The 24,231-nt window shown below is 32.8% G+C and overlaps 3 protein-coding genes across 4 annotated transcripts; 1 reads left to right on the top strand and 2 right to left on the bottom strand.

Annotated features, from left to right (window-relative positions):
* The first annotated feature begins 1,996 nt into the window (after nt 1-1,996).
* LOC111382496 lies at nt 1,997-8,466 on the top strand. Its single transcript, XM_023006495.1, has 10 exons — nt 1,997-2,755; nt 3,425-3,622; nt 4,430-4,777; nt 5,334-5,397; nt 5,677-5,894; nt 5,986-6,099; nt 7,136-7,241; nt 7,460-7,671; nt 7,922-8,025; nt 8,130-8,466. Exons 1-10 carry the CDS (start codon nt 2,003-2,005, stop codon nt 8,272-8,274), a joined length of 2,262 nt encoding a protein of 753 aa, XP_022862263.1. The 5' UTR covers nt 1,997-2,002; the 3' UTR covers nt 8,275-8,466.
* A 1,974-nt stretch (nt 8,467-10,440) lies between these two features.
* LOC111382498 lies at nt 10,441-15,524 on the bottom strand. Of its 2 annotated transcripts, none has more exons than XM_023006497.1 (4): nt 15,245-15,524; nt 12,741-13,053; nt 10,758-12,072; nt 10,441-10,645 (listed from the first exon to the last, which is right to left on the bottom strand). In XM_023006497.1, the coding sequence occupies exons 3-4, from the start codon at nt 11,805-11,807 to the stop codon at nt 10,577-10,579; spliced, it is 1,119 nt and encodes a 372-aa protein (XP_022862265.1). In that variant the 5' UTR covers nt 11,808-12,072; nt 12,741-13,053; nt 15,245-15,524; the 3' UTR covers nt 10,441-10,576. The 2 variants fall into 2 exon arrangements, with proteins under 2 accessions (XP_022862265.1, XP_022862266.1); XM_023006498.1 differs by lacking the exon at nt 15,245-15,524 and adding an exon at nt 15,086-15,214.
* Nucleotides 15,525-22,686: 7,162 nt separating this feature from the next.
* Nucleotides 22,687-23,751, bottom strand: LOC111382504. Its single transcript, XM_023006505.1, has 2 exons — nt 23,420-23,751; nt 22,687-23,311 (listed from the first exon to the last, which is right to left on the bottom strand). Exons 1-2 carry the CDS (start codon nt 23,749-23,751, stop codon nt 22,687-22,689), a joined length of 957 nt encoding a protein of 318 aa, XP_022862273.1.
* Nucleotides 23,752-24,231: the final 480 nt, after the last annotated feature.

Raw genomic sequence — 24,231 nt, forward strand, 5'->3', positions numbered from 1 at the left:
CTTCAATTCTCTGTTTTTCTTTTGCTTTTTGGAGGTTTGGGAAGAAAAAAGGGGTCTTGGCGTGATTCAATCTCATACTTTCTTCTTCTTCTTTGCAGAGTCAAAGTCATTTACCACTCTACCCTTTTCATTGTCAGTAAATTACACAACTAGTCACCAAATGTTTTTCCTTTTTGCAATGTTGTTGCCATTCTTTATATTATCACATTTCTATCCTCAATTCTAAATGTCAATTTTACCCTTCTCTTTTAAATGACTAACTAAAGCATTATTAAAAGGACAAAGTCTGCCTTTATTTTTAAGTGCCTGTCTAAGAACGAAAGTAAAAAATGACCGTTGAATACAATAAATGTCATTTGTTTATTCTATGTACTCTTACTCCTTACAGACAATTTTTGTACCAATTATTCATTGTTCGAGCCAAATATCAATACTGTTATTGGAATATTTTGAAACTCATGTAAAGTAAAATAATTGGCACAACAACAACTTTATCTCATACCTTTGTGGGGCCTGAATGTTGATGCCAAAATTCGTTTTCTTAACAATTGCACCTAGACAAGCGCTAAATAAACAAAAATGAAAATCCATCTTCTTCCACCCATTTCAAACAATTGTTATTGCTTACAACTATAGTGGTGGTTGTGTTACCATTGTCACTGTCAATTAGTAGCTATTTTTTTATGATAGTAGTCAAAACATTCTAAGTTTGTATTCTTATTTTTTATTGGAACTCTTCTAAAATGAGTGTTTGGAACAATAAGCACTTGTTTTTGATAAAAATTTTTTTGAAAAGTATTTTTTAACATGTAGTTAAAAAGTGAAAAAATGAAAAGTATATTATTGGCGGTTGTGTTAAATGTACATAATAATTTATGTAATGGTTTTATAATTTATATACAAAAAATGTGGCGAGATATATGATTAATCAGAATTTATTCAAACAAAAAAAAACTTTACTTTTTTTTTTTTGGCATTTCAACTGTACATAAATTGTTATGTAACTCTTTATGTACAAGTTATTCATTTAACAGAGGCGGTGCCACCTCCTCTTCAATTTTATCATTTATTCTGGTTGGTAGGTGGGTACGAGATGAATTTCTTTTTTTTTTCTTTTTTTTCATGCATCTCATTTTTTATTACATAAAGACGAGAATAAAATTGTCCTTTTAATAACAATTTTTTTACCTTGCTGATTATAGACAAGGTTAAAAACATTTATTCAATGGTTCGAAATAAACATGATTGCACAATATAAGTTTAGGGTCATGATTACTACAAGAGTCAAAGGTTGGAGATCATTGCTATAATTACTAATTCATCCTTCGTAATGAAAAACTTAGTCTCTGTTTGGCCATTTTTCTAAAACTCATTTTGAAGTATTTTTAAAACTAACTTTCTTACTTATAAGTAAACTCATTTACCCTCATTTAGTTGGGGATTAAAATTAAATTTTTAATAGATTTTAATAAAAGTCGATGAAATATACGATTAAAAAATAGTGTATTCAAATACCTTACTAAAATTATTTCTTGACTTTAATTTAAATATGAGAAAATTGCAACAATAGTCTCTAACGTTTTCATTTTTTGCAGATTTATCTTAACCTTTATTTTGAGTCAGCGAAGGTCCCTAACCTACATAAATATGTATGTGAGGTCCATCTGGATGGAAACCGTTCAAAATACCATCAGTTGATAGAAAATTTTTCTTAAACTATTTGCTACCGCAACGATTTTATTGGACGTTGATACCTTTTTGGACGATTTTATTTGATATTGATTACTTTTTTTCGATTAGCTAACAGTGTTTTTGACGATTTTCGTCAAGATGGATCTCAAGTGCATATTTATGAAAGGTTAGGAACCACCGTTGACATAAAATGAAGATTAGTGTAAATTATGCAAAAAATGAAAAGATTAGGGACCTCTGCTGCAATTCCCCTTTAAAATTAGAATTTTTAAGTTCCCTCCATTTCCACTGGCCACACGCAGAATTTGAAATGCAAGAAAAATCTCCTCTCCTCTGGCCCCCGTCTACACTGTGTGTGTGTGCTCACCCAATGGCTCTCAATCCCAACGCAAAATCCAATCGAAAAATCCCTTCTTCTTCACAATCACAAACCCTTCTCAGCTTCACCTCCCCCGTACTTGATGATGATGATTTTCAAGATTACCCTTTTCCCACGGCCTCTAGAACCAGCTCACAGCCGCCACCTCTCAAACCCCACCGCTCAACCACCGCTAATCCATCGAAAAAGCCCAAAAGACAAAATCCCGGAAAGGAAAATCGAATGGAGGCAGATTTGGTTTGTGGGTTGGATTCAATTGAACCAACTCTTGATTTGTTAAAGTCGAATGGGAGTGGCGGGTGTGTCTGGAATAGTAACTCAATGGAGTCAAGGTTGTTGAAATTGCAGCCAAATTTAATGTCTGATGCTTGCGGTAGTAATGATAATGTTAATGAAGCTGTTGATAGGGAAATTCGGATTGAAGAGGAGGAAAGATTTGACGAGGAAGAAATTTTGGGGGAGGTCACTCCATTCGACGTATTGCTCAAGCTGTGTGCTGATGGAGATAAGCCCGAGCGTGACTCTGATGTGGATGATTTGAAATTTCTGGAAGAAGAAAATTGCAATGTTGAGAGTGGTTCGATTTGCTGTCCTCTATGTGGAGCTGATATTTCGGCGTTGAATGACGATTTTAGGCAGGTTCACACTAACGAATGCCTTGACAAAATGGAAAATTCAACTGATGTAAGGCCCTTGTTTCAATTTACTTGTCTTTCTTGTATGTGTATTTGATAGTATGGCTTGTGATTTGAAAATTTTAACTTATTCTTATATGACTCCAGCCTAACTTATCCCCTTGCTATTTGATGCAAAAATTTTGTAATTTTTTCTCAGTTGAAAGAGTTCAATAACAAACCAAGCCTCCGTTCAAACTTTGTTTTCAACCAGACACCAGACATTCCAATGAACTCACTGGGACTATCTATTTACGCACAATTAATTTCTATCTATTTATAAATTAAACTGTTTATAAATTATTCCCAAACAAAGGCAAAGTTTTGAAAAGAAGTTTCTTAGTTATCCAATATTCTTGTGGAAACTTGCGGATTGTGCATCTGGGATTAATTTGTGCAAAATTCCGGGATTATTATATGGTTTATTGTTGAAAATTCAAATTATTAAGTCAGCACCTAAGAATTTGAGGAATGATGTTATATAGCCCTCAAATTAGAGTTTGATTCATAGAATCATTTTGGGCATAATGTTTTGTTTGCAGATGACCAACTAAAAATGTTTGCTGAAATCTTAGTTACCTTTGAAATTTAAGAACTCCGTTTCTGAATCCTTCCTCAGATAAAAGTCGTGTTTCTATATGAATTTCTCACTCAAGATCTAATCTGATGTATCTTTCAGGTGTCTGTTCCTTATAGTGATACTTCTCATCAATCTCCTGCAGAAGTTCTTGATGGTTCTTCTATTCGACCTCCTCAGAAGGTTGTTGACGTGTTTCCTGTTGTAGAATGGCTTCGCAATTTAGGCCTTTCCAAATATGAAGACGTTTTTGTGAGGGAGGAGATTGACTGGGACACACTGCAGTGTCTAACAGATGAGGTGACATTTTTTTTCCCCCTTCTGATAAGTACTGGAGGCAATGCCTGTATCGGCCCAAATTTGGAAGTTGTTTCAATATGCTGGTGTGCAGAACGAAATTTAATCTGGCTGTGGTTACACCCATTCGACATGGGCGCATTGATGAATTCTTTTGGAATATATATTTTTAATTATCAGTCAGCTCTGCAAATTTTTTGTAAAAGTGGACAAAATGGAATTTCCCAAGTTCGAACATGGTATAAATCTAGTGCTATGAAAGTAGAAATATGTTGATGGGAACTAGTAAAACCATATAAATCATCTAAATATATCTATAGCTCTACTTAGTGTTTGAAATGAGTTACAGGAAACAATTACTTCTTTTGATTAATAAATGTACTTCAATTTGGCCCTTGTGCCCCAAAACTCACCTCTTACCAATGTATTGCTAGTGCGAGAGATTGCAGTGCAATCCATGGCCTACTTTTATTTGAGTTTCTCAAAATTGACATAATTTTGTCATGAGATCCTCATATGTTAATTAGTACTTGCAAGCAGCAAAGGGCTCTTATGTAGGTATATTGTATGTTCATAGTAGCACGCTTCAAAATTCAATCATATTGTTTTGACTTGATGTTGACCGTGACCTGTCCTCCAGAAATGTCAGCTAAGCTGTTATTCTATCAGCCTGTTAGTGTTGTCTGCTGAATTCTTGGCTTGAGTTTTCTTTGTAGTTGACTGAAGTTAGTGCGCACACAGAATCGCCCTCCATCAACTTTCTATTGCTTGACCAAATTTGACTGAATATTGCCATTGTTTTTCCTGCAGGACCTATGTAGCATTGGCATTACAGCACTTGGTCCTCGGAAAAAAATTGTTCATTCTTTAAGGGAGCTAAGAGGAGATGTCATGATGGCTGGCGAAGTGAAGACAGATGTCTCAAAAAATGTAGGCGATGAGACTAAAATGGGAACAAACAAGTTAATAACTGATTATTTTCGTGGTCATTTTTCTGAAAGAAACAGAGGCAGCACTGCTTCTAGGGGACAAAACGAGCCTAGAAGAAGTCGGCCAGATTCTGCTCAGGGGAACATCCTAGGGAAATGTCGTGTCAGAAATGGAAAACAGAAAGATATTCCTCTGTGGTGTTGTATACCAGGAACACCGTTTCGAGTGGTAAACTTTCATGTCTCCAACCATTGATGTTGGTATATTATCCTCTTATTAATAATCTCGTGCTACCTGATCTTGCAATGTCCATGTTATGATAGAGTGGCAAGATCAACTGGTAGTATGAGATAATGCTGGGTGAAGTAAGTTTTTGACAACCAACTCTAATTTAACCGAAAAGAAGCACTACATTGGAAATTTATCTCGTCAACATAGACGTATCCACAGAATAGGCAATAGCATTCCTGGTTATTTGAACACAACTGACTCTGTCATGCGCATCAGCATAATAACTGACAAAAGAATTGATTTTTTTTTGGACTAGATACATTGGAATCATATATTCTTCTACTCTATTGCTTAAGATTGTTTGTGTAGTGAGATTAACGATAGACTTAATTAATAATGTTCGGTTCGTTTGTCTATTTTAACTCTGAATGATTCAGAATGCACCGTCTTTGTGATACAAGAATGTAGTTCCATTTACCGTCTCTTATTTCTTAAAAGATGGTGTCTTGATGTAGCATTCTTTCTACCATAATATTTCATATTATTTTTGCAGGATGCCTTTAAATATCTAAGAAGAGAATGCTCTCATTGGTTTCTCACTCATTTCCATTTAGATCGTAAGTCTAGTTCCATACATTTCATTTATTATTGTGAGATGTCACCAGTTGTTCCTATAAAATTCTAGGACTCATTTTCGTTGACGTGTTAATTTTGCCATGCAAGTTTTGAAGTTATAGATCATGAGTTAACAGATAACTGACTTAGTTTTATTTATAAAATATATTTAGGGTTGAGGTGTTACTTACTATCCTAGATCACCACACCTTGATTCTCCTTTAATATCTTTCGATAGGGAATGAACAATAATCACGCACTTTGTGTTATGTTCTCTGCAGATTATCAAGGACTTACGAAATCCTTCTGTCATGGGATGATTTATTGTTCCTCCATCACTGCGAAGCTTATTAATCTAAAAATTGGGATCCCATGGGACAAAATACAAGTTTTGCCTCTTAACCAAAAGATCAATATTGCAGGAACTGATGTGATATGCTTTGATGCAAATCACTGCCCCGGTGCTATCATAATTTTATTTGAACCGCCTAATGGTAAGGTGTGTACCAAATTGACTTATTAGAAAACTTATTGTTTTGGTGGTTATTTAGTATTTCGAAGATTGATCATGTGGTTCTCCATGTATTCAGGCTGTATTACACACTGGAGATTTCCGCTTTTGTGAGGAGATGGCAAAACTTTCCGTTTTGCAGAATTGCCCAGTCCACACTCTCATTCTTGATACAACCTATTGTGATCCCCAGGTTGGTTCATGGATAGAATCGATACTGAAAGCTAAGGTTTTGCTAAAAAAGGTTTAAGCTTCAATTAGCATTTGTATTGTTAAATCAGAGTCATCTGCAGGTTTGCCCAGATTAAATTGGTTTTAGCTAAGTAAACTTGGTCGTTGTATTAATCAGAACTAGATCTATGGATATTTTACCTTCCACAGAGTAAAAAATTTCTGCTTAAAAATTGTTTAACTATTCTGCAACATAAACCTTGCTTGGGAAAGATTTTTTATTTTTCCAAGTGAAAAATGATTTTTTGGGAGAATATATGGTTAAAAAGTGAGAAAAAAGGTATAGGTCTGATAAAATGTGTGGCTAAACATGATATTACTGTAATATGGTTTTAAAAAATCTTTCCCAAACAAGTTTTTAGATTTGGGTTATTATTGCTATTTTCGGGAAAATTAGAAGTATAGAAGTTTTGAAAAGCAGTAGCACAGATGAGTTTGTACTTGAGCCTTCCTATGAAATCAAAATTGCTGTTGGCTTCACATTCTTATATGTAGATGTTATCTCTATAGAGGGATGGTTGCCTGGGGATTGCCATTGAATACGAAAATCTCAGAAATGTTTGTTTAAATGAGGTGCTATTTAGTTCGAATAATTTAGTCTTAGTTCTCTAATATATTGTTCAGATGGATTTCACATTGTCAAACTAGGCAAAATTATGAGCATACGGATCCAGTTCTTCAATATCCCTGTAAATAATTGCACTTACACAAGCATATTTGTCATCTATTGGTTTTTTATGATGATGTTGAAAAGACAATGCCCCAATTTGGTTTGAAATTTTAGTAGATTTTGAGAAAAATTGTTAAAATACATTATTGAAAAGTTGAAAAAAGTTACGGATCCCGTGACATGTGCAGTTGAAAATGAGTTATAAGAAATGAGGGCCAAATAGGGGCAATATTTCATATACACAGTTGACGTATATGAACATTAGGTATAGGCTCTGTTTTAGATGCCGTTCAATTGGTAATAGATACTTTCTGTTCCATTCTTGCAGTATGACTTCCCAAAACAGGAGGCTGTAATTCAATTTGTCATTGACGCCATCCAAGCTGAAACTTTCAACCCCAAAACTTTGTTTTTGATTGGCAGCTATACCATCGGTAGTGTCTCCTCCTATATCTCTCCATAATGTATGTGAGTGTGATCATGCGCGTTTGCCAACCATCCAGATGTCTGCTTATCTCTTCAGTGAATCTGATTTGAGTACTTCCATTACACACCCACTCTTAATCTCTGCAAGATCCACTAATTGTCTTTTTCTTGTTCAAGAACAAGACCCCCTAATTTTTTTTTTTTTTTTTTTTTTGTTCAAGAACAGGAAAAGAAAGGTTGTTCATGGAGGTTGCCAGAGCTCTCCACAAAAAAATTTATGTCAATGCAGCAAAATTACGTATTTTAAAATGCCTGGACCTCCCAGAGGAAGACATGCAATGGTTTACAAAAAATGAACTGGAAAGCCATATTCATGTTGTGCCCATGTGGTCTATTGCAAGCTTCAAAAGATTAAAGCACATGTCCAATCAGTATGGGGTAAGGGATACATATTCCTTATAAAGAAATTATTTTTGATGGGCTATTTTTTGGGTTTTCAACAATATTATGAATTTCACCTTGTACTTAATGTCTTTTGTCGTATAATTTGAATACCATTTTAATGTCAAGAAACTGATTTTCATCTTCCTTTACAAGTGATTAACGTCAAACATTGCATAATATGTTTTATGGATTATATACAGTACGAGATATATCGTTTATTATAATTTTCTTTGATTTTGTTCAGAGTCGATTTAGTCTCATAGTTGCTTTCTCTCCCACCGGTTGGTCATTTGGTAAGGGCAAGAAGAAGTCTCCCGGAAGAAGGTGGCAGCAGGGTACTATTATAAGGTGAACATCTTATTGCAGCCTAGTTTTTATTATGGCTTCTTTTTTGGCGAATTTTCATTGCAAACTCGATAATGCTGACAACATGCGATTCAAATCTCTTTTAGGTACGAGGTACCCTACAGTGAACACAGCAGTTTTACAGAACTCCAAGAATTTGTCAAGTTCATTTCTCCAGTAGACATCATCCCAAGTGTAAATAATCATGGGCCAGATTCTCATAATGCAATGGTCTCCCAACTCGTTGTTTAGGCTACTCATAACGCGAGTTGACACATTCACCAAGTTTGATCCCTCCACTCTCTTATATTAACTTTAGATAGCTAATTTATTATTCCGTGTACATCATACTTCACCTTTTGGGTACTATGTTAAGGAACACATCGAGGATCAATTGTAAGATATGCAATTACACATTTGAATAGTAAAGATAGTTGCACACAATTAGATGTGTCAAATGTGTTAGGCAACTTAGACCCAAATGACTTGAACAGTCATGCTATTGGCCGGTTTGCTTGTATACCTTTGTTGGATTGGACTCATTTATAAGTAGGGCAACGAAACCGTCAAACCGCAAAATTGAATCGGAATCATTTTTTTGAAATCATTGATTTGGTTCCAAGTGAATCAGTCAATATTTTGGTTTTGAATCAAATCAAACTACTTTGAAGTGGTTTGGTTTAAGTTTTAATTTTTACAAATTGTTAAGCTGTTTACAAAATTTTTTTAAAAAAAATAATGAATAAATAAAGAAATAAAAATTGAAGATAAATTTGTTTAAATTTTAATTAACCCTATTAAAATGTAACACATTTCAATTAAAAAGATACATTCATATTAGACATAATTCAATTAAATTTAATTCGATAACTATACATCTCAATTAATTAACTAAATCATATCCAGATAGTCAAATACTCATTATTTATCACAATTGTGAATGTAAAACTCTCAAATTGGGTAAAATGTTGAATAACAATTAAATTTAGATTTTAATTTTAATTTTCACGTTTTATTCCTTTCTAATAATTTTCTCAAATTTTGCTTGAAGTCAAGTCAGATTATTCAATTTTTTTATTTTTCAATAATTATATATATATATATTTTTTTATGGGTAGTTGTGTTGTTTTGTTCTAATAATTGTTGAGTCTCCTTAAAGTAATTCGCCAATATTTGGATGGAGTAGAAGCATTGGATGATTTACAAAAAATCATAGTAGTTAAGTATTATTGTATTTGATTTTTATTTATTTATTTTCTTTTATTAGTTATTTTATATCATTTAACTATAATCAATGAATTCATGTACTATATTTTTCTATTTACAAAGATAATGAATTGTGTATTACAATTGCAGATGAACAACATTAGTATCGATTAAGAGTTTAAAATATTTATACCATATTTTTGCATTATAATTATTAGTAATTATATAACTTTGATTTGTAATTTTTTGAATGATACAATTTATATTTTAAAGTAGAATTATAGACTAATATTTCTGATTTAGCTTATTTGATATATATTAATTTTTTCTATGTTAAACTGTGGTTTTAAATTGAACCAAATCGTAAAAAATGATTTGGATTGGTTTAGCGTAGAAATTGAAGTGGTCTGAAATTTTTTTGAACCTCATTAAAAGATTAGGTTGAATATTTGTTTCAAACCGTCAAAATCGAACCGTATTCACCCCTATCTCCCTAACTATAATGGGATGTCATGATGATTTATCACACAAAGTACTAGCGAACAGAGAAAAGAAGGCACAAAGAATTATATATATATATATATATAGAGAGAGAGAGAGAGAGAGAGAGAGAGAGAGAGAGAGAGTACTTAAAAAAAAAAAGTTCAATAAAAGATTTAACTAATGAGTCCTAACCAAACCACGAGGAGGAATTAGGATTTAATAAAAATGATAGAATTAAAAGACGGGCATTTTTAATACTTCGGTAGGCTACATTATTGTAAAAATTAAATAATAAGCAAAAGTTGCGATGAAAATGCAACAATACAGTTCTTGGTAGAATACTGTTATTTAGCCAGATTCTTATGCCGTAGTTAAGACCTAAAAATTAAATAAATCAACAATTAACACATGAAAGTGACTACCTCGATAATTTAATAAAGCTGTATTTGATTGCAAGTAACAAATTTACATGAAAAAAAATAAATTCTAGATAATTGAATTGCTTAGAAATTATTGCACAAAAATTGTTAATTAAATGTGCTTGATTGATTTTATTTTCAATCTGAAAAATATTATATTTGTCTATTTTTATTGATAAATGGATAGGAGAGAGAGGGAGTGGATGAGAGAGAAAGAGAGAGTGAATTACCCGAAAAATAAAAACCTACTCCCCAGAAGAAAATATTTTCCTCTTTTTCAAGTAAAATATGCAAAATATTTTTCATAGAAGAATATCAATCAAACATCACAAAGGTAGGATTTTGGATGGAAAATGACATTTTTCATAAAAAATATTGACAATTAAACGTACTCTTAAGTGTTTATTTTGTCGCTTTAATTCACCAAGTACGTAAAAGCAAATACACTACAATATCTGCTCTGTCTCATCAACTCCAGAGCAATTTCGATCACTGCAGTTTTTCTCTTGATTGTCCTGTCAACACAACACAAAGTAAATTGCCATTGTTCCCAGTAATTTGCATCGAAATTACTACAAGTCCCAAATAACCTGTGCATTCAATCTAAATATATATTGGATATGTTACCTCCCACGTCAGAGAATCTGGTGACTTTCTTTTCCTGTCTGACTTTGATTTTATTGGCGAAGAAGTTTTGCAGCTTCTTCGATTGTGGCCAAATTCCCCGCATCGTCCACACCTTGTAATTTGCTCTTTCCCTTCTGCTGATGGTATTCCTTTTCCCTTAGGCCTTCCGGGTCTTCTCTTTGGCGTTGGAGCTAACACTGCCCTGTTCTTAAGCAATGCCTGCTCTCGAGCCCTCCAAGCTTTCTCATAACTCATCCACACTCCATATGTATTCATCATATCTTTCATAATGTCTCCGGGAGTGTATATGGTCTTTGGGGAGAGATAGTTGTACTTGATGCAACTAGCCACAAACGAACTTGTTGCTTGGCGATGATGTCTCAACACGACATCCAACTTGCACGTGTGACTATTTTTCATGTATCTTATTTTGAACTTGTCCATTTCTCCGATTCTCGAAGCTCTAAAAGACCAGGTGCATTTATCATCAAGACATTTCAGCACATACTCCTTCCTGTCAGACCGATACACCTTGAATTGAAATCGGTTCTGTATTGCATACAAGGCAATACTTGTCTTTAACAATTCCTTAGTTTGGTAAATTCGATTTTTTGCAATCCCGTCAATAGTAGGATGTGAAATCACATTAGTTTCTGTCTCGTCATTCATTTCTTCAGGTTCCGGTATGCTATCACAAATCTCGGCAGCCATCTCCTCAATCGTTAGTGGCCTTATAGGTGATGAAATCTCCAAACAAAGTCTTTTACGACGCTGTAGCTGCATTATATTACCTCCTTTAACAAAAGCATCTTGCGAAAGTGATATGTCTTGTAATGTTTCAGTTCTGTTACACTGAACATTCAGAATCAACATCCTCAATTGTTGGTAGCCTTTGAGGTGATGAAGTCTCTGAACAATTTCTCCCGCAACACTGAAGCTGCATCTTATTACCTCGTTCAACAGAGGCATCTTGCGAAAGTGACGTGTCTTGAAATGTTTCGGTTCCATTACCATGTGATACGTCAACGCATAATGGAAACTTTCTGACATCTCGGTCCTTTTTCTTGAGTTCTAAATAAAATGAGACGGAGTTGTTGTTGGAAATCCTCATGAGAGGCATGCTTTTGTTAACTTGATACTGTATTTTTATTGCATCTCTTGTTGTGCCCCAATTTATCTCTCACTATCATCTCAACAAATTTGATGTATGTGCATTCCCTTGGAAACAGAATTCCAGTAGCTGAATAATCACTGTAGTTGTTGAATCGATCCCATTTGCCACCATAGTAGACCAGAACACTAATGTGCTCCATATCTGCAATCAGAGATATCAAAAGGTATCATTATTCTTAATATTTAATATAACCAAAATAACAGTACATTCTAATGAAAAGATATAAAAATTGCAAAGTTTTATGGTAAAGTAACACAGATTGTTGCAAAAAAGGTTTGAATTTTAATGCACCCTAGATATCCAGCCAAAAAAATAAAATAAAATAAAATAAAAAACAATAAAGCCTCTGTTTGGTACCGATTAAAATCTAGATTTTAGTCTAAGTCAAAGTCAACAATTCATTTCAACCACATATTTTATGGACTTCACAACTTTTCACTTCCTCAACTTCTATTAAAATACACTAAAAATCTGATTTTAATCCCCACCAAATGGGGGCAAAATAAACAAGCAACAGTATGTGACCTCTCTGAAAAAACTAACAAGTAACAAGCTGCAATTCCTACTAGCCATTGAAAAATGAAAACAAGTGTGCAATAATATTAAAGTAGGTTATTTTCTAATATAAAGTAACCAGGTGAAATTTTATTAAAGCACAAAAACAATTCTAAATTAATTGTTCAGTCGAAAAAACATCAACATTAATTGAAGGCCGGAAAAAATCAGCGGAGAATGAAAAAAAAAATAATGCAGTGACAACAAGAGAAGAATGCAAAAGCAATCAACATAACTCTCAAAAAATATGTTACCTTGTGATACTGGTCCAACATCAACGCATAATGGATACTTTGTGACGTCTTGGTCCTTTTTCTTGAGCTCTAAATAAAATGAGATAGAGTGGTCGTTGTAAATCTTAATGGGAGGCATGTTTTTGTTAACTTGATATTGTAGTGAAACTGCATCTTTTGTTGGATCCCAATTCAACTCTTCCACTATCATCTCAACAAGTTTGCTATACGTGCATTCCATTGGGACCAGAATTCCAGAAACTGAATAATCATTGTAGTTGTTGAGTTCATCCCATTTGCCACCATAGTAGAGGAAGACATTAACGTACTCCATCTGCAAATATCAGAGCTAAAAATGGTATTAATATAGTAAATATCATCATTATAACGGTAGTTTCTCATGATAAAAACAAATATTGTGAAGTTTAATGGTACAATAACACACAGATTGTGCAATTTTATTGAAAAGTTTAAAAAAATTGTGAATTTTGCCTCTGTTAAGGTTTCTTTTTTCTTTTTTTCTTACTAAAAAGTTACTTTTACTTTATGTGTGGTGAACAGGCAGGCAGTACTTATGGATCCTATGACATTTGTGGTTAAAATTAAGTTTTGATTTTGAAAAGTAACCTTCCAGTAAAAATTTGAAACACGAACAGAGGCTTTAATGCATACTCCAATTTCCAGCCACCAGAACATAACAAAAGTTGAACAGCCAACAGTATGCAGCTTTTCTATAAAAAAAACTAAGGGCCTGTTTGATAGGCCTTTTTATCCATGGAACTTGGAAATGAAATTCCATTTTCCACGTTTTTGAGTGTTTGATTTGTCAAATTCTCCAAGTAATTGGTTTTCTAGCTTTGCCCTCACGTGACCAGCTTTTCCTTGGTTTTGAGGAATTCACTTGAAATTGATTTTCCATGCAAATATATATATATATATATTTTTTTTTTTACAATGGAAACAAATTCTAGGAACAATTATAAAAGAGAATATCCTTTAAATTGACAATTTTCATATAAAACAAAACCAAACGAACACCAAAATATAGATGATTTTTGGATTTTTTTTTTATTTTTTTGGTAATGGAAACAAATTTTAGAAACAAATGTAGAAGTGGATATCCATTAAATTGATAATTTTCATGAAAACCAAAGTCAAACGAACACCAAAAGACACTTTTATTTTAACATTTTTGAGGTGTAAAATTATACTAATAAAATACTATTAATTGACAATTCTCAATAAAACAATTTCTAGACAACTCAATTTCCTGTAATTCGTTTTCTTTCCATTCAAATTTTATCTTTGCAATCAAATGGACCCTAACAGAATAACGAGTTGAATTCATATTAGCCATTGAAAACAAGGTTGCAATAACAAAAACTACATTACTTTCTAATAAAAAGTAACGGGGTGCAATTTTAGACTAACAGAAAAAAGTCATGAATTAATTGTCGAGTCAAAGAACATCAAATTACTCACTCCTACACATTTTCTCTTTGTTTCCCAGGCCTCTAATGAGTTAAAATATGTATCTAAAATTCGGTCGCTAAACGACATCTTCCTCAATCAAGCAAGCTAGTCATCAAGTCACTAACCACTTCAGGAGGAGCCCCATCACCATTAGGTTAAGAAAGCAGCTTTTATAAAGGTGATTGAATCAACAAACCTAGCTTTTGGTCCAAGACTTGTAATGAGCCATTTTGAAGGGTAAAAAATTCAGCCGAGAATAAAAATACGATGCATTGAGTCAGTGATAAGGTCCCTAGGATAGAATGCAAAAGCAGTCTCTCTAACTCGAGCATTTAACATGAAGTTGGCATCAGAACAATCCCAACAAAAAAATAATAATAATAACAAAAAGTATGTCACCTTTTCAAAATGAACAAAACAAAAACAACCAACCAGTATGTGACATTATTAAAATGTATGACACACTGCTCCAATAACCTAATCAAATAATGTCAAGGATGACAAATGTGATGAAGAAATGCAAAAAATTGACGCATTCTATGATGCTAAGTCAAATTAACGTTAATTTGCATTACTGATTCAATTTTGAACTTCAACTTTCAATCAAAGTCAAATTAAAGTCAAACCAAGGAACTTAACTTGTTTTTTAAAACCCCTCCTCCCAATAAAGAAAAATGGAAATTTTTTTAAAAAGTTTTGTTGAAGACGAATAAACTAAAGAAAATAGTTCAAACAAAATTATTTACTAACACCCAAAAACTATTTAACTTATAAAGGGAGCAGAATTTTACGGGAGATATAATGTTTAAACATAAAAAAAAATAAAAATAAAAATAATTGCAAAATGTATAAAAATACCAATGTAATATTTCAACAACAAAAAAGAAAATTACCAGACTTCTAAAGTAGGTAGGCGAGGCAGAAAAGTCCGAACGGCTACTGGATTTTGCAATTGAAGATGATAATGAGAGAGAAATGAAGGGTTTGGACCGGGTAATTAGAGATTTTTAGAAACAACAATATAATGGACGCAAAATTGGAGGTCACGTTACCTTATTCTGGCTGTTAATTCCAAATTTGGCTGACAATTGTAATTTTCCGGCGGACGAATTTCCACTCTTCGACAGATTCTGCTATTGGACAAGGAAGTCACAAAGTGTTAATGGCGTTTAGGTTTCTTCAGCGGTTCTGGAAGAAGATGGGTAATCAATGACAGATTTTTTGCTATTAATATCTCCGAGAATTACGTTGATTGATGATCAGCATTTCTTTTTCAAAATTTGGAGAGAGACAGTATGATCGATCATCATAGTCTTGCACAGTAGTAACCGGGTGGGCAAGTAGGACGAAATTATATTTTTTATCTCTCTTCTCGTTTATATATTTTAAATATAATTTTAATTTAAAATAGTAAAATAGACTAAGAAAATTGAAATAGGGTTACGTTTAATTTTCGGTCCGGTTTCTCAATAGATGGGTAATGGTCTAATGGAACATTTTGTCACTGAATTCAGCATTTTTATATATAATATTCTCATTATTTTTTTATTTTTATCCATTGTGTCAACTTTTCCGGCAACAATGTAACCAATAAATGGACTACAATAATAATTTATCTTTTGTTGAAAGTGAACAATAGAAAAAAAAGTACAAAAGAGATAATTATGTAATTAATCGTAATGAGCCAAGAAAAGGACAACAGTAAGTGGGACACTTTTCTAGATATCTTGATAGTGATGAGGCTAAGCTTCTATTTTTGACTCTATTTTTTTCAAAAACACATTATAATGGAGCCAAATCAAGGTCTTACACAATCTACATGAATCCACTTAAACGCCACATGGAACGCAAAGGCCAAGTAGGCTGGCCTCGTATGCTTCCCACATGCTTCGCTAGGCTATAATGAAGCAGTTTGATTAATTGATTTTGCGTTTTTCAATGGTATACGCAATTCGCATGGCCTTAGGGCATCTTGAATGGGCACTCTTTTGCGCTAAATTGAACATTGTCGGCTTGGTCATGTGTCTTGTGATCGTTTGATCCACCACCCTATGGCCATGTTCTATTTGGAGGAATAAAATAAAAATTGTTTTTCGACGATTGCCATAAAAACCAGAAAATGTTATAAAATGTATATTAACTGATCAAAATTTTTCATCAATCAAAAGTGAAGGCTTTCCCTAAATGCGGTGTTAACAATTTAATAACTATCTTTGTAGCTCCAAAATGTTTCAGTTTGGAGGAAGTTGTGGCATGTTCACTAAAAAAATAATCCTTTTGTAATCAATCATTTATTAAGACTGCTAACAAATGGCGATACCCGCGAAAACCAAAGGATTATTCGCTCTTTGGGGTGTCACCAATCACATGCTTTACTCACTTTCTCTCTTCTTGTCAGTGCAAACGTCCCTTCAATCATTACACTATTTTGGTGCAAAATGGTGCAACATGAACAGTATTTGGTGCAATGTTCGTTTTGTCACTTCTTTCATTTTTTAAAGATAATGGTTAAAAGTATTTGTATCATTTTAGTTCTATAATAATAATGACAATGATAATAACAACAACATCATTAATTATATTATTAAAATTTATTATTTTTAATAATATAATCAATAATAATTAAGAATTTTTTAATTTAGTAATTATTTTCGTAAATTTAACGTAATTGTTTATAATAAATTAATAATATAATCAATTATTTTCGTCAATTTAACATAATATATAAAACATGTGAATAATTTAGTAATCAATAATAATTCAATATATTTGTTAATTTAACGTAGTTATAATTTAGCAATTTATAAAGTTACAAAAAAATAAATAAATAAATAAATTTTTTAAATAAATACATTGTAAAAATTTGAAAAAAATGAATAAAATAATAAAACACTGTTCATTTTTTTGTGTAATGGTTGGAGATGAATTTTGATTTGTTGTAAATTTTGGTGTCGGGTTGGAGATGTCCTTAGCATGAATTGTGTGTTTTCACCAAGCTTCGCCTTTTGTCAAACTTCGTACAAGTCTAGGTAAAGTTAGATAACTCCTATAGGGATGACAAATGAGGCCAAATGGAAAGGCTTTTTCTTCTTCTTCCTTTTTTTTTTTTGTTATTGTTGTTGTTGTTGTTGTAGTAATGCTATTTATAATGAAAATTATGGATGGCCATGACTATGTGACATATATCTAATCACTCAATCATTCGTAGTGAGCATTATTGTTTAAAAAACTAAGAAATTAGATATATGTCACATAGGATGACTATCAGTAGTCCTCATTATGAATAACATTATTATTATTTCTCTTTGAATAACTAGTTTCTATGTTACGGTGATTTGAATGCTTGGAATGTGCGGTCAATGAATCTATTTCGTAATGAAACAGCTTTATAACTCATTAACATTTCATACAGAAATCTTTAGTGAACAAGGAGGATCTAGAGAAAAAATCTCAAAATGAGTAATTCAATGAAGGAGGAAAACGATGCATAACACCAATCCCCAACCAACAGAAGGCATGACCCCTAATTCAGGAAACTCACCTATAAATATCCATATTTTACCGTCGTTGTTTTATAGCGTTTAGCCGGAATATCAATTATTGTCAATCTTTTTTCTCGAAATTGTGATCTTGATGTTTAACAGAGTCCTAGCGTATATAGGTAATATACAAGTTGATGGGGATGTAGTAAGAACTCGATTTATAGAAAGATCTTGCAAAATTTTCAGGTCAACAAAGTAATGAGTGTCTATATAGGGCCATGTTTCTTCAATGGGACATGAAATTTCCATCCCAATATTTGTGTAGTGAGATTTTTTTAGACTTTATTTTTCATTTTTTTTCTCTGTTCATGTTGTCAACTTTTCTCAGAGATAGCAACATGCAAGGTGGGGTTGAGTGGGTCGAACAAAGGTGGCCCTCTCCATTCCCGTCTCGTCGGAGATTTTTGTGAGTCGAGACGAGGGCATGTATTTAAAAAAATCCCCGTTGACTTATTTATTTAAAATTTAATAATTTTTTATTTTGAAAATGCGATTTAAAATATAAAACTTGAAATGAATATGATCATTAGGTGCATGAATCATATTTCTAGTCTCCTTCCTCGATTAACAATCGGGGCAAAGTTGGATACCATCAGTAGCTTTTCCTACAATTCTATGGTAACTAATATACGGACCTTAATAGTAATTTATTTGCAATATAAATAACAAAGGAAAATTTATAAAGATTCTTATAGAAAATAAATATTTTTTCAATGGTTTTATGTCATGCCTAATTTGAATAGGCAAAACTTAATTTTAATGGGAACAATACATATTTAGTCACCGCTTGATTTCCATTCTTTGGCCACAAAAATGAAAGTATGATTGTTACTCATCACATCAAACCGTCATATTTGACTTTCTATTTCTTGTGTGGGTCACATAACGACTAAGTTTTTCATTCTTATTTTTACAAAAATGGGTATCAAACGGGACTTTAAGGTGTTTGAAAGATATAATTTCAAAATTAAAAAATTTGTTTCAAAATTTCAAAAATTAGGTCATAATTAAATTTAAATGATTAAATAAATTTTATAAATTAAATATATTAAGATCACAATATTATACAATTCACGATCACAATTACATATTAGTCACAATCACAAAACATCACAGCTACAAATCACAAATTTTATAGATCACGAGTTATTTATCTATCACAAGTTAACAGATTAGTATATCACGTATTATTTTTTGATCACAAATCACAAATTTTAGAGGTCACAACTTATTTATTAATTACAAATTATCAAATTAATAGATCATGTATTATTTTTTAGTTATAAATTTTGTAGATCACAACTTAATAAATTATCAAATTAATTGGTCGTAACAAAACAAATTATGAGTCATGATTACAACTTTAGTCATAGGCTTATATGTTTTAGTTCACATATTATTTACACAAAAAAAAAATTATTTTTACTTAAAAAAAAGTTGGACTAACATGTAAAAAAATTGTTTTTACTCAAAAAAAAATTACTAAAAAGCTGGACTAACATGTGTAATAAAAAAAAAAAATCATTAAGTGGGCTGGAGAGGGGACTGGGCTGGGTTGCCTTAAATCCGCCCCTGCTTATAAAATATTTTAGAATAATGTGTAACACACGTTCAATAATGACTAGTTCAACAAATAGTACACATGATATAAACAACAATTGAAGAAAAAAGAGAGAGAGAATGTGGGGACATCTTCGAGATGAGAATATGCATAGGGATAGGGTATAGTCTATCTAAATGTACGACAAAATTTAAATAAATATAGACATTAAGGGCTCGTTTGGTAGGGATTTTTTAAGAATTGATTTTTTGACCGTTAGAAAAAAAGTGAGGTCCACATGTGAGAGAAGAAGTCAAAAATTACGACTTGAATAGTAAAATAACGGTCAAAAAATCAATTTTTTGGGGCAAAAAATCCCTACCAAACGGGCCTAAATTATTCTCAACAAAATTTTGAGTAAACTCCAACAGTCCTTTTTTGGGGGCAAAATGGGCAACTGCAAATAGCAAGTAACAGCAAGGAAATAACATAGGTTTAATAAAGTCTAAATTTGTAAAATTCTCTAAAATAGGAGAGGAGGAATTTAATTATTTCCTCTTCACATCTGTTATTTTGCTTTGCATGTTCATTACCACAAGCAAGTCTTTTTGGTAGAAAAGGGAAAAATTATAAAAGAAAAAGAAAATTGTGGGGCCCCTATCCAAGGTCGATAGAAGGGAAAACCAAAGATTTCATATAGAAAAAAAATAAATAATAATAATAATAAAATCTCAGGCTAACCAGTCCCCATCCATTCCTTCAATTTCCTCAATCTCCATGCCGCATCATTGACAAGAAAGATATAAATAGTTGTTTGTATAATCAGGGAAAAGGGAAGAAGTAATTACAAAAATAGCATGTCGAGTAATTGCAATTATTGGATTTTGGTCTTTCTATAACATTTTAGAGATCAATACGCATTTCAATTATTTTTTAATTGAGAAAGATCCTTTTTAGGTGTAATTATAATTTTGTTTCAAAGCAAAAAATATAAAATATACGATCTATTTCTACAATGAAAAATTAATTAAATAGTAGTCTAGAATATATGATAATAGAATTATTTTTCTAAACAAAATATCAACTTATGCATAATTCAAAATAGTGGAAATTACGGATTCTAATATATTTAGAGATCTCATTTCATAAATCATAGAATAAGTTTACTATTTCAAAAATCAGATTTTTTTAATTAATTAATAAATTTGAAATATTAATAATTGTATTACAAAATTAAATATACACTCATCCCAAATCCTAAAATTCAATTATCACTCTCCTCCCTCTCTATCTCTCTCACACACGCACTCTCTCTCTCTCACCCTCTCTATCTACACCACTCTCACTGTTTTGGCATCCCAATTCTTCCCACACCAGCTTCGACCCACCTCATTTGATGGTGGTAGCATGCAGAGAGGCGACGAGCAAAGCCTAACAACGAAGATCCTTTGTGGTGTTGGTATTCGGCGCGGTGTCCACCAAACCACCACCACCGCAGCGGGGTGGTGTCATTCTGAAACTACACTAGGAACCAGTAGCAAGAGATAATCATTCTTTCAATTTCAATGGAATTGAGGATTTTGGTTTCAGGTCTGATGTTGATAAGAAATGGATGGAGCTTAAGGTGGATTGAGAATTGAAAATACTTGTGATTCAGGAAGATTTTTTATGCCTTCAATTTGAAATCAAAATTTTCGGCCTTGATTCGAGCGTGTAGGATGGGGCGGTGGTATGTGTGTGGTGTGGGGGTGTGTGTGAACTGTGCAGGAAGGGGCGCAGTGTGCTGTGTGTGATGGTGGCAACAGCATGGTGGTGTCATTGTTGTGAAGTGATAAGGGTGGGGGTTATTTCGTGGTGGTGGATCTAGAGATGACGACGATGGTGGTGTTGTCAGAGTAGGTAGTTTCAGTGCCACTATGTATTGGTCACAGATGCGACGCTCATCGCGGTGGTGGTGGCTTTACCGTTGGTGTTTGTAGTGGTGGTGATATCAATGGTGGTGATGGTGGGCAGTGTCGTTGGTGGTTGTTGGCAGTAATACGGTGCTTTGGAGTGGTGGGATGGGCGTGAGTGTTGTTGGTGTTATGTTGGTGTTATATTGACGGTGGTGGCGGTGGACAACGTCGCTGGTGGTGGTTGGTGGTAGTGCGGTGCTTTGGAGTGGTGGGATGGGGGTGTAGGTGTATGTGACGATTTTATTGGTTGACTAAAAGTTGTGACCAATAAATTGGTTAATTTGTGACCAATGTGGTGGTGGTTTTGGCAGTGACGGTGGTGGTGATGCTATTGGAGGCAGCGTTAAAGTGGTGGTCGAAGGTGTTGGTGATGGTTACAGATTATTCGGTTGATTATGACCAGTGAATTGGTTAATCTATGATCAATAAACAATATGCGACCAATGAAAAAGTTAAATTGTGACCAAGAAATAATGTGTGACCTAAAATATTAATAATTTGTGGCCTATAATATTTGTGATTTGTGACCTATAAATTTTCTTATTTGTGATTAAAAAATAATATGTGACCTATAAAATTTTTGATTTGTGACCGAAAAATAAGTTGTGACCAATAATTTGATAAGTTGTGACTAAAAATTAATCTATGACTAATTCATTTTTTGATTTGTGACCGATGAACAAATTGTGACCTACGAAATTTTTGAATTGTGATCGTAAAATAATTTGTGATATAAAATTTCTGATTTGTGACCAAAAAATAATAAGTGACTAATTAAATTATTAATTTGTGACCAAATTGTATAGATATGTGATCTAAATATATTTAATTAATAAATTAATTAATTAATTAATTAATTAAATCATATATATATATTTTAATAAAAATCTGATTTTTGAAGTTTGAAACTTGTTTTCTTAATTTTGAAATCTACCATACTTAATCTTTTATTTATGAAATTTTCCCTTCAAAATATAATGGGAAATATTTTCGTGGACTTTATTTGATTGTCGCCATGCCATATGTATAACATCTCCTCCCAACCAAACAATGAATTATAGACTACATTTAATTTAAATTAATAAATGTATCGAAATAAACAAGGGAATTACATTTGAATCTCAACTTCACTTATTTTTTAAAATTGCACTGCATCAATTCTTCAATAAAAATAAGTATAACCTACATGTGAAATAGTACATTGATGACTAAATTTAAATATATAAATCTAGCTCTTCATTGACTTTTTTTACATTCGGCCGAGATAGTTTAATTAAAAAGAGAAATATTCTTAAAGAAAATGTAGGATGAAAGAATTAAAAATTAAGGTAACAAAAGTTCTGTTCATTCTCATCAATAAAAAAATAAAAAGAAATTAAAAAACAGAAAACATCTTTTACAACAAATGAAAAAATATATAATTCTCCACAAGCATTAAAAAATAAAAATAATAATTCTTACCATGGCAAATCAGAATCCTGCAAGTAATCGTAAGAACAAGAATCATTCAAGCAATCTGGAAATTCCATTACTTCACCAAATGGAGACACTAATCCATAATCGTCTGTTTTATGTTCAGGAGAAATTTCCATAGCTTTCAAGAATTTGAACCACCAAGCAGAGGTAACCAAATTCATGGTGTCATTCCATACCATTTGATGTTTCTCTCCAATTGATCTGATCTCAGCCATCTCCTTATCATCCATTGCTGGATGCAAGTCCAATTCCATTTCCGGTACGCCGGATTCCGCCACCATCGGCGCCATGCGTGGAGTTTCAAAGGTTGTGGCGGCGGCGGCCGAGAGTGGAGGTGAAGAAGAAGAAGATGCAGATGCAGAAGAGGATGAAAAAAGTGATGGAGGGGTGGTGGTAATGTAATAAGGGGTGGCGTCCAAGTTGTTGAAATCTTGAAAATTAAGGTTCAGTCCCAAGGTTTGATTAGGCAGTGAAATATTGATATTTTCTTGGAAAGTTGTTGGTGGTGGTGGTGGAACTGGAGAAACAGGCCAAGAATAATCAGGCCCTGAAGAACAGTAGGAGAAATTTGAAGTAGAATTTGTAGCATAAATTCTTTGGTTTCTCGTGAAATTCAATTTAGCCTCATTTTCTAAAGAAATTTCTTGAGGAGAAGACTCCATTAATGGCTGATTTTCCATTTCTTGAGCTTTTTTCATGGCAGCTCTATGAAATTTAAGAGCAGTGGCAATTTCTCTTCTTGCTTCAGCCATATTCAGAAGCCTCTCCTGATAAGGCCTAGTGCGGAGTCTTCTCCTCACTTGTTTTCTAGGCTTTTCATCGAATCCTTCACCATTTTTGGCCGAATTTTGGTTGCTAAAGGAACTGACTTCTACACCTGAACTCTTATTTTCTTTGGTTCTTGAAGAGGTTAATTCTTTAACAAGGGTACGAACGTAAGAACCAGAGAGGTGGGTTTTTTTATTTTCTTTCAGGTTTTCAAGTTTTTCTAATTCCACCCCACCGTTTTTAGTACTGATTTGCTTCGAAGAATAGTTTCCCCTCATTTTTTTTTTTTTGGTATTATATGTTCAGTATGGTTTTCAGTTTTCTAGGTGACAAAGTACAGAATGCAGAGAGCAGAAGTCCGGAGGGCTTGTGGGTGTTATAAATAGAGGGTGACATAATCTAGGGTTTTTAAGCTCCTTGGGAAATTTCAAGTCAATTCTTAATAAATATAGTTATATAAATTTTCGTTAATTCATCACGTAACCCTTGTAAATATCCTTTAACTTAGATTTTAAGACATCAAATAACAAAATCTAGCTGACTAATATTTGACATGTGAAGACAGCATGACAATTTAATACACCTCTAGGCAATTTTGCTCCCGAGTGACTTACTAGCATTAATGATGAAAGGTCGAGGATACATTGCTCTCTTCGAAAAATTATAAACCAACTTGCCATGTTTGGATAGCGATTTTTCGTGTTGTCAAAGATTTGAACTATAAAATTAGATGGGGAATGCCTAATCGAAGTCCAAGA

Source organism: Olea europaea, unplaced genomic scaffold (genome assembly GCF_002742605.1).
Source record: "Olea europaea var. sylvestris unplaced genomic scaffold, O_europaea_v1 scaffold2512, whole genome shotgun sequence".
NCBI lineage: Eukaryota > Viridiplantae > Streptophyta > Magnoliopsida > Lamiales > Oleaceae > Olea > Olea europaea.

What these genes read in the sequence shown, in the direction of transcription:
- LOC111382496 (XM_023006495.1), top strand. Translation starts at nt 2,003, where the DNA reads ATGCAAGAAAAATCTCCTCTCCTCTGGCCCCCGTCTACACTGTGTGTG. An exon ending in CACTCATTTCCATTTAGATC is followed by an intron (nt 5,398 to 5,676) that starts GTAAGTCTAGTT and finishes TGTTCTCTGCAG; the next exon opens with ATTATCAAGGACTTACGAAA. An exon ending in CAGCAGGGTACTATTATAAG is followed by an intron (nt 8,026 to 8,129) that starts GTGAACATCTTA and finishes AATCTCTTTTAG; the next exon opens with GTACGAGGTACCCTACAGTG.
- LOC111382498 (XM_023006497.1), bottom strand. Translation starts at nt 11,807, where the DNA reads ATGTCAGAAAGTTTCCATTATGCGTTGACGTATCACATGGTAATGGAA. An exon ending in CAGATTCTCTGACGTGGGAG is followed by an intron (nt 10,646 to 10,757) that starts GTAACATATCCA and finishes TTGTGTTGACAG; the next exon opens with GACAATCAAGAGAAAAACTG.
- LOC111382504 (XM_023006505.1), bottom strand. Translation starts at nt 23,751, where the DNA reads ATGAGGGGAAACTATTCTTCGAAGCAAATCAGTACTAAAAACGGTGGG. An exon ending in GAAATTGCCACTGCTCTTAA is followed by an intron (nt 23,312 to 23,419) that starts ATTTCATAGAGC and finishes ATTGAATTTCAC; the next exon opens with GAGAAACCAAAGAATTTATG.